We start from the raw sequence: 11,930 nt of genomic DNA, 5'->3' as shown, positions 1-11,930 counted from the left end.
CAGATGTGTGAGCACGATTGTGGAGCATCGCAGACGATTTAGCAGCCGGGCTTGACTGTGACGGGTTGTTGTCTTTCGGACAAACATACATTGAAGCCGGGTTTTAAAATAAAAAATAGTTAAACATGAAGTGTAATTTAAGTCAGTTGCTATGTCTGACTGTGCTGGTCCTACCTGCAGTGCTTTTCGTCGCTTCTCCTTCTGGTAAAGTTTACATAAGTCGACGTGGCATCACCATCATAGATTCATAACTTTGTTTATGTAAATGTTTCGCTGTTTTGCTTGTATTTCGCGTACCTCATATAGGTAGGTAGGTATATCATATAGGTAACAATCGATGAGTTTGAAACAAGCCTTCAGGGGATCAAGCCAATCAATTCAGGGGATCTCCGTTTCAGATCAAAACTGAAACGTTTTTGGCTCAGTAAGCTCTATTGTCATGCTGTGCTACAGTGAATGTGCATCGACTGGGAGTGTGCCTTAATCGATGTTTGTTGTTGTTCATCCATCATCCATAGTGGTACATCCATCATCAACTCATAGCAATGGACTGTTAGTCTGGAATACAAATCTATCTATCTATCTATCTAAAAAAAAAAACATTAATTGGGTACCCCATAAAATGATGTGTGAAGAGCAATGGATATTAGTTTGTCATGTCAAAGCCTGCTTTTCCTGAACTAATTGATAGTTAGAGCTGTTTATTTGGATGTAGTGCTGAAATGAAAAATATAAAAGAAATGCTGAGCTCCATGCTAAAAATGTGCAGGAGTTGTGTTGCTGATAATTTTAAGCTTCCGTTCGTGTGCTAGTTTCCTGCGACCTAACTACCTACCTCCATTTACACAATATGAGTCAATCTTCAAAGAAGACTCAAGACACTGTACCATTTTTTTCTCAAATTTTACCTTTTATGTATAATAAGCTATGACATATTTTCATATATTTACTATATATTTATTATCATATGCTTACATGTATTTCCTTACATATGTTAGTGGAAATCAGTGTAGCCGTAAAACAGGTGTCACACTTGTTTTTTGCAATCAAGGTGAGAAGGAGAGGCACTATACCCATAGCTGCTTTCTAATCAAACCAAATCTAACCAAACCTGATCTAACCTTACTTACAACCTACAATTTCAAACTTAAAACCTACAACCTAAAAACTAAAAAAACTTAAACCTACCACCTATAACCTACAACCTACAGCCTAACCTACAGCGCTTCTTCTTGGTTGCAAAAAACAAAAAACAAGTATGATGCCTGGTTTACTTCTATTAAAATCAGTAGCTAATCAATGTATCAATATGTTGTAAATTTATACCAGAATTAAGAACATATAGAAAATGTAGCTGAGTTTGATTTATATTTTAGTCATTTGGTACCAATAAAGTTAACTTAAGCATATAATTCCTTATTTTGTCACTCTGTTCAGCCTTCTCTGATAATATGTTTTGGCACTAGCCACTAGGTGCCTATTTTCAAGACTGACAAGATGATGGTCATTGTTGGATGATTTCTAGCAAAAGTAAAAATAGTTCAATGAAATTGTAGATAAGTTCTATGAAAAAAATTATCTTCAGGTCTCTTCTTCACTTATGCTGACAAGTTCTGGCACTTATGCTGGGCCCTTACTGACTCAATCTGGATCAGCATTGAATGTTGTGTTAAAGTTGATAGTGATTTTTTGCTGGAGTTTTAACACACCTGCTCCTCTTTTCAGGTTCCCTGCCCATTGCCCGGGCAGAGGATGACATTCAAGAGGACGCAGCTGATGAGGACGTGGATGTTGATGGTGATGAAGGTAATTGTATGCTAAATTTGTATTTGTATTACAGTGTTTTACAGCTGGTAGTGGCGACAAGTGTGGGTAATTTGAAGATGTTTTATGTTTTGTTCATTTTCCATCCATTTATTTTTCTGGAGCCAAACCCCATATCATGTTCATTTCTGACTTTTAGTTCTTTGTGAGGAAATTGTGAGTTATTTTCATTGATTTGAATTAAGTGCGCATATATTTATCCCCAAATACCAGTACAAATGGGCACAGCGTTCCCCGTCACGGCGCTGTTATCGCCCTGTTCCAGCCGAGACCGGTGACGTGGCGGACGCAGAGGAGGAGGAGGACGACGGCATCCCGAAGGCCTCGCCCAACGCCGACACCACCATCCTGTTCGTGCGACCTGACGTGGCCGCCGCGCCCGGAGCCATGGGTGCGTGCGTCGGAGCACCGCGCTAACCGCCGCCGGCGACTCGCAATGGCTGCATGTGTGCCTGCTACCGCTGCTTGTTCTGAAAGAAATTCTTTCTGCAGCTTTTAGCTGCCATTTCAGGTCTCTTATGGGTCTCACGCCTGCCAAAACTGGTCAAGCAAACTGGTGTCCTTGTGATTTTAACCCTCGCCCGTATAGGGGGGGGGGGGGCGAACGGACCCTCCCTCGGTTTTTCGCAAATAACTCGCGTAAAAAGGGGCCGATCGCGACGAAACTTTCAGTACCCTCGGGTTAATGAATTTTACACCTACCCTGAAAATTTCATGACCCTGACCCAAATGACCTTTGACCTGTGACCTAGTTTTCGAGATCATGTTTGGCCGGAATCGCGATTCGGCGTATGTCGGCTCGCATTAGCCGCGCTTTTGCATTCTTTTCGTGGTTTCAAGCGTTCAAACATGTGATATGATGTTGCCCCCATGCATTAGGGTGGGTGTCAAGGTCATCTGAAGGTCAGGTCAGGTCATTGACCTTTGATGACCTCGGTTCACTTTTTCGAGTTTTGCATGTTTCTAGGCTAGTTTTTGGAGCTGAATTCGAATTTAGAAACCATTTGAACATTTACGTAGTAGGTAGTTTTGTTGCCTTCGTAACATGTTACGAAGCTGTCAGAGGCGGTTGACACGTGCTACGAATACCCGTCACGACCCCTATTGGTTGACCTGACCTGACCCGACCTGGTCTCAATACTTAAAGACATCATCTGTAATCAAAACTAACACGATGTTCGTGATCAGCACCCCGAAAAAATATTTGAAGCCACACTTTATGACGTTCTAACAGGTCCCGATTTTCCGACTTTTGGGTCATTGACCTGACCTGGAAGGTCAACCAATGACCTAGGACCTTAAAATTGGGTATCATCGGCTTCCTCTCGTCACGGGCAACACGCTCGTTTATTCCGCGAAGCTCTAGCTCGATCCGGGGCGAAACGGCAAGGGGAAGGGGGGGGGTCCAACGGACCCCCCCCTTCTCCTTAAGCGTTCCCGGCTGGAAAAAACACCAATACGGGCGAGGGTTAATGCTCTTTATTTCTAATTAGTTCAGCGTTCACCTTTTATTTGGGTGACAAGTACACATTTCTTAGTTGACGATTGCAGGCCGTTATTTGGACTCTGCGTGTTGCGAGTTCGGCTGCTGACGTCTCGCCCTCCCGCAGAGCTGCCCGCCGGCAAGCTGGTCGAGTTTCTGGTCGGATTCACCAACAAGGGATCGGACGACTTCCTCGTGGAGTCTGTGGACGCCTCCTTCCGCTACCCGCAGGATTTCAAGTGAGCAATGGGATTTACCTACCGTACGCTGTGTGTAAGCACTGGCATGGATCAGACAACTCTTGCTTGCTTGCTTGCTCAATATTATTTAATGCCTACGTTACAAATTATTATAGGTTTTAGCTTCTCTGGAGGTTGCTTTTTCTCAGGGTGTTTCAAATTTAAAATTCAATAACATACATGAAAGACGCTATTCAGTCAATGTTTTTACGGCAAGTGTTTAATAAAGCAATTCAAATTAATGTCCTAGCCAGCAGATCGTACCAATGCCGTCGTTTTGTCCGTTTTACCAACTGTGCGTCACTGTCGTCGCTTCCGCAGTTACGTGATCCAGAACTTCTCGGCGATCGGCTACTTCCGCTCGGTGAAGCCGCGCCAGCAGGCCACCATCTCGTACTCGTTCATCGTGGCTGACGCGTTCGCCGCCCGGCCGTTCGGCCTGCAGATCAACTGCGCCTACAAGGACAAGGTGCGCCCGAGGGACGGACAGGATAGGTACCTGAGGGACGGACAGGGGGACGGGAGCGGCACCGCCGCCGTCCAGCAGCTCCCGGGGAGCCTGTCTGGACAGACATGCCTCGACAGGCATTTGCAATGTATCCTATCAAGCAGAGCTGCTTACGCTTTGAGAAGAGGCGTTTTTCGTCTCTTTTCGAAGAATGCCGTTTAAATTACATTCCTAGGCAAAACATGAACAGTGTTATATTTTTTCTGCCGTTGGTCGTTTCTTGATGCACTTCAACAAATCTCATCTTGCAAGTAAAATGCACTAATTAAATTTACAAAAATTTTCTCATTTCAATTATATCGAAATGAATAAAAAATTATTCGAATGTCCATAATGGGATTGTAAGTAAAACAGATTTACAGAGTTCAGCAAAATATGAGGGAAAAACAATGATTTGTGCCACTATAAGCGTCTCAGACATTCAAAACCATACACCATCAGAGGCTAGCCCCGAAAATGTGCGAAGACGAGGTATTTTTTGCTGCTGGGTCCCTCCGTGCCGTTCCCCGTATTATTTCGTGTGAGATAACGCGCTCACCGCTGGACTGCCCCTCCGCAGGCGGGCCGCCAGTTCGTCAGCGCCGTGTTCAACGAGACGGTCAACATCGTGGAGGTGGACGAGGGACTGGACGGCGAGACGTTCTTCCTGTACGTGTTCCTGGCGGCGCTCTGCGTGCTCGTGCTGGTGGCCGGACAGCAGTTTCTGGCCGGCTTCGGCCGCCGGAAAAGGGGCCGCCACACAACTGTTGAGCGCGGAACAGCGGACAACGGCGGTGTGGATTATGACTGGTTGCCCCAGAGCGCCCTGCAGAGTGAGTCCGGGCGCCGGCCGACCGATACACGGGGCGGGCAGCGAGCGGAAACGTAATTAGTCAACATACTGCGTCGTCACTTTTTTGTATTATTCCACTCTAATCGAAGTGTTTCGATTTTTGAACAAAGTTGTTTTGCAATTGTCAAAGCGACTGGTCGTGCGCCTGTATTGTACCCTTTGAAGTGCTGTTCACAGTTGACGATGTAGCGTGAACTGCGCTCTCCTCGGACACGCCGAGTGACCCGCTCCGTGTCCCGTTTCAGGCTCCAGTCCTAAGAACAGCCCGCGGCAGTCGCCTCGCCAGCGGAAGGGCCGCAACTAGGCCGGCCTGCGCCGCCTATGAGGACGGCTACGAGCTGGTGGTGCTGGAGGAGGGGGCCGGCGGCGGGCCGGGGCCCGGCCGCGGCTCCGGTCGGCCGCCGGCGCCGGTGACGGCCGCGCCGCGCCGGCCGTCAGCGGGCCGGGCCGGCGTGCGGCGCGGCGTGCCGCTGTGCCTGCCGCCCGCTGGCTGACGGGCCCCCGGCCGAGCGCCTTCACACGGCGACCGGCCGGGGGCCCAGGCGACGGACCAGCCACCCATTACCCTGCGACTCATCTTCTGTCAGGTTTTCGTACAAAGAAGATGCTTTCTGTTCTCGGCGTGTCTGTGGACACGTTTGTTTTTGGTATCGGGGAAGCGTGAACGGCTCATAGAATAAATGGTGTTAAAATGTCACTTTGTTTCGCACTCGTTCCGTTCTGGTAATTTATTCGGACATTTTCATTTATTTGACGCTTTTAACGGTGATAACTGCCAACCTCACGCATGTTTTCGACCGTCATTTGACGCTGTTTGCTGTTCCAGTCATTGTTATAGTAATTCACTATGCAATATTTAATGCAATACACTATGAGCCGATTCCGGAACGGTGGTAGCGTTTTGGGTGCTGGAAAAGCGAACCGGAGCTGTAAGGATACCAGAACTCGTTTAGTTCTTTTAGTGACTGGACGCAGTGCAAACATGCCTGCCCTCATCGGCAGTGATTATCATCCTGCATGGGCAGGAGGCTGTCTCTCTTTACACGTCTAGAGCAGCTGGCACGTTCTGATATGCATATACTAAAAGCCACTCAGCACTTCACATCTTTTTCAAATCGCATGACCTATGAACGTGTTTTTATTGTTCGTCAATGGTACTTAATGTTCATGCTAGCAGACACTCTGTAGATTGTCGGTCAATCGCTTGTGTTCAGGTGATACAAACAAACGCGAGGACGAGCAGGAAACAAGGCTGATGAGCCTCGCAGATCTGTCAGGAACTTGTGTAATAATCAGATAGCTGAGGTAAAAACTTAGCATGTCTGATACCGTCGAAGAGCCAAGCATTCTAACACATTTAAAGCCACTGCGCTGAGGTCTGATAAAAGGGATGGCGTTGGCGAAATAAAATAAAAACATAAAGGCACACATTGAAGCAAAACAGCATAAATGAGGTAGAATCATCAGTGTAGGTTGTCATCGCTCTATCGTTCTCAAGTAGGATAAACAATACCTAAAGCAGATCTATAAGTTCAGGCACTGTGATGAACTATGATCGCATGATACGAAAATGATACGCTAGCACACAGGCATAGCTAACACTTCGTTGGCGTATGCGAAAAAAGGTCTCTGATCCTATACGTGATCACGAAGATGAAATAAAAGTCAATGACAGAAATAGGCACCAGGATATGCCGAAAAATATAGCTCGACAATTTAGACGTTTGTATAATTTGCATCCGCTCCCGTTCCCCCTCCTAGGATCCGAAGGTGAACGCCTCCGATTCACGGCAGTAGCTAACGAGCAATGATCCATATTGCAAATATAGCACCGACTCAGGCTGGGCCGCCATTCAGTTGTTAACAGGATGGAGGAGGTTAAGTGCCTATTCCCAACGAACGGAGGGACTGGGTGCGGCGCAAAAACAATGTCTAATATCGTCCGATGACACCTCATATGCAGTTTGTGCGTCCCACGCTGCGTTTCAGGCAGCTACCACGGCCTTACCGTCGGACTGTGGTCACCAATCACACCCTCGCCAAGAGGGTCTCCAGGCCGGCTCCCTGCCAACCAGGAGTACACCACTGCTCCCTTTGAGGCCGGCCAGCCGTCCCTCGGGCCCATTGGGCACTGTCCGTGGCTCGGGGCTCACACTCTGTGAAATGGGTCCGGGCGCCGCAGACGCTCGCCAGTCACACGGACATTGCTCACGACTTCCATGGACATCGCTCGATATACAGGCAGCGCTCACGATTCACACGGACGGGCGTGGGGACCCTCGACAAGCGACACAGTAGGTACCTCACCGCGGCACTGGAGGGGTCACCTGTACCCTCAGCACGGCACCGGATGGCCCACCCCATGACACCAGAGGGACCGCCACACGGCACCAGAGGGCTCACCACATCCCCACCGCAGTACCAGAGGAAGCCACTGGCCGGTCTGCCGCTCCGTGTCCCGCTGTGTGCGTTGTACCCTGTCCCTGTCCTGCACCACACCCGTCAGCCGACGCCGGGTCAGATTTTCACCACCACGTCTGGTGCGGAACGGGCCGACTGCAGACTGTGCGGCCGCGTTCCCATCTCGATGACGGCCTCTGCGCGGTACCGGCGCGGCGTGGCGCGGCCTGAGCAGCCCTCCTCCCCTCTCCCCGGCACCTCCACCCCGGCGTGCACGGAGCGCGCCTTGGGCAGTGTCCGCGGCCGGTGCAGGTCACAGTGCAGTGAGCCGCCGTACAGCGGGCCTCCGCCCGGCGGCGGCGGCGGCGGTGGCGGCGCGCCGCGGTAGTGGTCCTCAGGGAACGGGCTGATGGGCGGCCCGTGCGGGCAGCTCCGCGTCGGTGGCGGCGGCGGCGGCGGCGAGCCGTCGCTGTCGTCACTGTCCCGCGAGTGCCGCGAGCCGCGCGAGGTCCGCGAGGCGGAGCGCGAGACGGCCGGGGCGCGGGCGAGGCGCGGCCGCGTCTGGATGGCCACCTCGGCCGTGTCGATGTCGGTGTCGACGGTCTCCTCGCGGACGATGCCGACGCCGCTGCCCAGGCTGCCATTGAGCGCCGGCGACGGCAGAAACTCTGCCTTCAGCTCGACACTGGGCACGTAGCAGCCGGGGTCGGCGGCGAGCCGGCCGCGGCCGGGCCGGAGCAGCGCGCCGTCATCGTGCGGCCGCCGGACGCTCTCCTGTCGGCGCAGAGCCACACAGGTCAGCCGCCACCAGCCGGCACCAGTAGCTCACACACAGCCGCCACCAGCCGGCACCAGTGGGGCACACACAGCCGCGTCAGCCGGCACCAATGGGTCATACCTACACCACCACGTCCGCCCTCACAGCCACTGCCAATAGGCACACACAGTCACACACGTCAGCCGTCACCAACCGACAGCGGTAGGGCACACAGTCGGGTCAGCCATCACAGTGGGCTTGCAGTGTATCTGGCTCACTGCTCATAACGATCAGGAGTAATCGATTTTTTTCTTCGAACCAAGAACGCTTCAAACTACGAGTTATAAAAGTATAACGGTAAAACAAGTCGCCCGAACACGAAAATGCACGGCTCCTATAGATAGTAAGGTGCACATTTCGTACCATCGTGATCGTCAGTCGGAGCAGGGGAAAGTACCTATACGTAACATTCGTCAGTTAGGAACTGGTGATCGACTTGGCAGCGCTACCAGCTATATTTGTTCTCGTTTTCTGTATAATCGCATAACTGGCGCCCCGACTTGCCTGCTTTTCTCTGAAGTCCTGCCTGAGTTTGCGGATGCAGTTCCAGCACATGGAGAAGCACATGCCGAAGAGCAGGCCGCAGCCGATGGTCATGATGACGATGTTGGAGTTGGTGGTGAGGAACGCCAGCGCGTGCTGCTCGCTCGTCCTGTCGCAGTCGGCCTTCTCGTCGAGCAGCTTGTCGCAGTTGAAGTTGCCGTTGCAGACCAGCGAGCGGTTGATGCAGTATAGGTCGTCGCAGTCGAACTCGGTCGGCAGACACTGTTCTGAAACACGGCACGGCAGGCGACTCACGCAACAGGCCAGACACTGCTCTGAAACACGGCACGGCAGGCGACTCACGCAACAGACCAGACACTGCTCTGAAACACGGCACGGCAGGTGACTCACGCTGAGGCAGACTGTCTTTAGGCTGTCCGACAGTGACCTGTGCACTTTCCTTCACTGTGCAAACACACGATATCAGAGGGTCAATGAGTAACTAACTCAATATACCTATAGAGACCATGGACGGCAGACGAACCTAGTCACTTTGGTTAACCATGTCCATTCATCAGGGTCCATTGCCCGTTTGGCTATCGGCATGCGGATTAGGGGTCCCCGCGGCAGCCATGTCAGTGTCTGACACATCTTTTATGCGGCTCTGTATCAGGGCTTCCCAAACCGCCCAGTTACCATCCCGGTCGGCGTGTGCTACCTTCGCTGGAGCGCAGCCGCATCTCGGTGATGACGGCCAGGATGCGGGTCTTGGCGCTGACCAGCGACGAGCGGGCGGCATAGAACCGGAACGTGACGTCGTTGTCCTGTCCCATCTTGACCGACTCGGCCTTGCTGCTGCAGAAGTGCTGTTTGCGCCGCAGCAGCAGCTCGGGGCCGCTCAGAATCTCCACGAAATTCAGCTCGCACTCATTGGGCTTGGCCAGCGAGAACTGCTTGAAGTATACCTGAATCTGTGGAAACAGCGGAGGCCGATCCTCTGTAACCTTACACAAACGTCTGAATTATGCTCGTAAACGTTTACCCTGCGCAGTCCGCAAAACTGTTACCCGCGCCAAACATCTAACGTGGAGCCATTATTTATACGCCGCTTTGATACGGTCCCTCGATCATATTTTGCGACAAGTGTAAATAAATGTTTGAAAGACCGTTTAATTAACAGCATTATTTACATATACTTATGTCAGCCGGTTGAAGCTATTAATTTGTTCACCCAATGTCTTCGATGACTGGATATTTAATTATTTCGATATTTTCTAAGAAGGTAAATTGTGTAGGCCATAGACCGGGCGCATTCAAATAACTAAACGTTTAAAAACAACCGTTTTAATAAGTAAAAGATTATTTGATCATCTATAGAGATAGTTGAACTGGTCTCTGACCTCCTTTCCGGGAGTGACTGTGACGCGCCAGGTGCAGTCGATCGGCAGTCGGTTCCGCTCGGCGTACGCCACTGACTCCTCCGTTATGTTGTCCGTGGAGATGATGGCCTCCGGTCCGGTCAGCTCAAAACGACACCTCGGCGGCTGCAGCTGAACTGAAATCGGACACAGACGGGCGGCTGATTCTCCCTCCCGTTCTAATAATGAAATTCACGGTGCACGCGACGCTAAGTGACCTTAAAATTAGTCAATGTACCGCTATTACCCCGACCAGAAGCGGAGAGCGTTATATCTAGAAGGTCATTTGGCGTCACATAACATTTGAACGCTTGGCCAGCATAGGTATTCCATCATTGAGACAAACTTTAGCTCAGTTCTGACTAATACGAACGCTACGATATGAGGAATTCAAAGACAGAGGTCGTTCGATGTCGGTCGAAGCTGCCTCACACTCTGTCTCGGGCGAGGTGAGTGCAAATACCGGTCTATGCACCACTTACCCTGGGCAGGCTTGAAGGCGTGCAAGGCCTTTTCTACCACTCACCCTGAGCTGGTTTGAAGGCGTACACGGCCTTGAAGCCGTCGTACTCGATGGTCTCGTCGGACTGAAAGCTGAGCCACAGGTGTCGGCTGGACGAGGTGACCAGCCGGGGGAAAGCGTTGCCGCACGACCGGCGGATGGCCGGGCTGTAGGCCTCCCTGCCGTCCCGGATCTGCGGCGGCCCGACGGCGGCTGGTCAGCCCGCAGGGAAACACACAGCGCGGCCATCGCAGAACCGCAGCTCCCAGACTTAGAACAATACCATGAACCTTGCTTAGCAACCGTCTCTGCATGTAATGAATACGCTAGATTTCACGGCCTATTTCACCGCTACGTGACTCTAAAAATAGCCCGGTGATGGAGAGCGGCCGGCCGGTGGGACGGGGCCGATCAGCAGCTGGCGAGTGACGCGACTGCTCTGGTGTTTGTCCCGGTGACTGGGACCAGGTGTAGGGCGGCCCCTAGCTGTGTCAGGTCGGCCCGGCGGCCCATCCGTCTGACCGATACCGCAGGCCAGCCGCCCCCTCCCCCCAACGGCAGGCGGAGAGGAGAGCTGCTGCTGTAGTAGCCGCCGCAAGTAGCAGGTCAGGAACTGATGGACCGGGCTGAACGGCGGCAGAGCCTGAGGACTATACTCTCCAGGGGGACAGGCTAAGGACCGCCTATATGTACTGTCCGGTGGTATGGGCTGAGAACTACACTCTCCGATGGGACGAACTGTGGACTACACTATCCGGTGGGACGGACTGACTAAACTCTCCGGCTAGACGGACTGTGGACTAGTCTCCGGTGGGACGGACTGAAAACTATACTCCCCAGTGGGATGGATAGTCAACAGTCGTCCCATCGGAGACTATAGTCCACAGCCGTCCCACCGGATAGTAGAGTCAACAGTCGTCCCACCGGAGAGTATAGTCAGTCCGTGCCACCGGAGACTAGTCCACAGCCGTCCCACCGGATAGTATAGTCAACAGTCGTCGCATCGGAGACTATAATCCACAGTCGTTCCACTGTGGATTATAGACTCCGATGGGACGACTGTGGACTATAGTCTCCAATCAGACGACTGTGGACGACACTCTCCGGTGGGGCGACTGTGGACGACACTCTCCGGTGGGACGACTGTGGACGACACTCTCCGGTGGGGCGACTGTGGACGACACTCTCCGGTGGGGCGACTGTGGACGACACTCCGGCGGGACGACTGTGGACGACACTCCGGCGGGACGACTGTGGACGACACTCCGGCGGGACGACTGTGGACGACACTCTCCGGTGGGGCGACTGTGGACGACACTCTCCGGCGGGACGACTGTGGACGACACTCCGGCGGGACGGCTGTGGACGACACTCTCCGGTGGGGCGACTGTGGACGACACTCCGGCGGGACGGCTGTGGACGAC

The 11,930-nt window shown here is 52.2% G+C and overlaps 2 protein-coding genes across 2 annotated transcripts in view; one reads left to right on the top strand and one right to left on the bottom strand.

The window, feature by feature from the left end:
- The first annotated feature begins 37 nt into the window (after nucleotides 1–37).
- Nucleotides 38–5,580, top strand: LOC122385521 (translocon-associated protein subunit alpha-like). The gene is made up of 7 exons (XM_043373859.1): nucleotides 38–204; nucleotides 1,726–1,806; nucleotides 2,090–2,215; nucleotides 3,435–3,546; nucleotides 3,868–4,015; nucleotides 4,614–4,866; nucleotides 5,132–5,580. Exons 1-7 carry the CDS (start codon nucleotides 126–128, stop codon nucleotides 5,188–5,190), a joined length of 858 nt encoding a protein of 285 aa, XP_043229794.1. The 5' UTR covers nucleotides 38–125; the 3' UTR covers nucleotides 5,191–5,580.
- Nucleotides 5,581–6,044: 464 nt separating this feature from the next.
- The window catches only part of LOC122385520 (neuropilin and tolloid-like protein 2), a 30,713-nt gene continuing 24,827 nt past the window's right edge, over nucleotides 6,045–11,930 (bottom strand). The window contains exons 5-9 of the mRNA XM_043373858.1: nucleotides 10,531–10,699; nucleotides 9,987–10,141; nucleotides 9,305–9,557; nucleotides 8,608–8,873; nucleotides 6,045–8,060 (exon numbers count right to left, since the gene is read on the bottom strand). Coding sequence (XP_043229793.1) covers nucleotides 7,404–8,060; nucleotides 8,608–8,873; nucleotides 9,305–9,557; nucleotides 9,987–10,141; nucleotides 10,531–10,699 — 1,500 coding nt within the window. The 3' untranslated portion in view covers nucleotides 6,045–7,403. The remainder of the gene's footprint in view (nucleotides 8,061–8,607; nucleotides 8,874–9,304; nucleotides 9,558–9,986; nucleotides 10,142–10,530; nucleotides 10,700–11,930) is intronic.

This window comes from Amphibalanus amphitrite, unplaced genomic scaffold (genome assembly GCF_019059575.1).
Source record: "Amphibalanus amphitrite isolate SeventyFive unplaced genomic scaffold, NRLGWU_Aamphi_draft 000221F_arrow, whole genome shotgun sequence".
NCBI classification, from domain to species: Eukaryota; Metazoa; Arthropoda; class Thecostraca; order Balanomorpha; family Balanidae; genus Amphibalanus; species Amphibalanus amphitrite.
This window is presented reverse-complemented; position numbering and strand designations above follow the sequence as displayed.

Coding starts and splice junctions, on each gene's coding strand:
- LOC122385521 (XM_043373859.1), top strand. CDS start 126: ATGAAGTGTAATTTAAGTCAGTTGCTATGTCTGACTGTGCTGGTCCTA. Junction 3,547..3,867: donor CGCTACCCGCAGGATTTCAA/GTGAGCAATGGG, acceptor TCGCTTCCGCAG/TTACGTGATCCAGAACTTCT. Junction 4,016..4,613: donor ACTGCGCCTACAAGGACAAG/GTGCGCCCGAGG, acceptor GCCCCTCCGCAG/GCGGGCCGCCAGTTCGTCAG.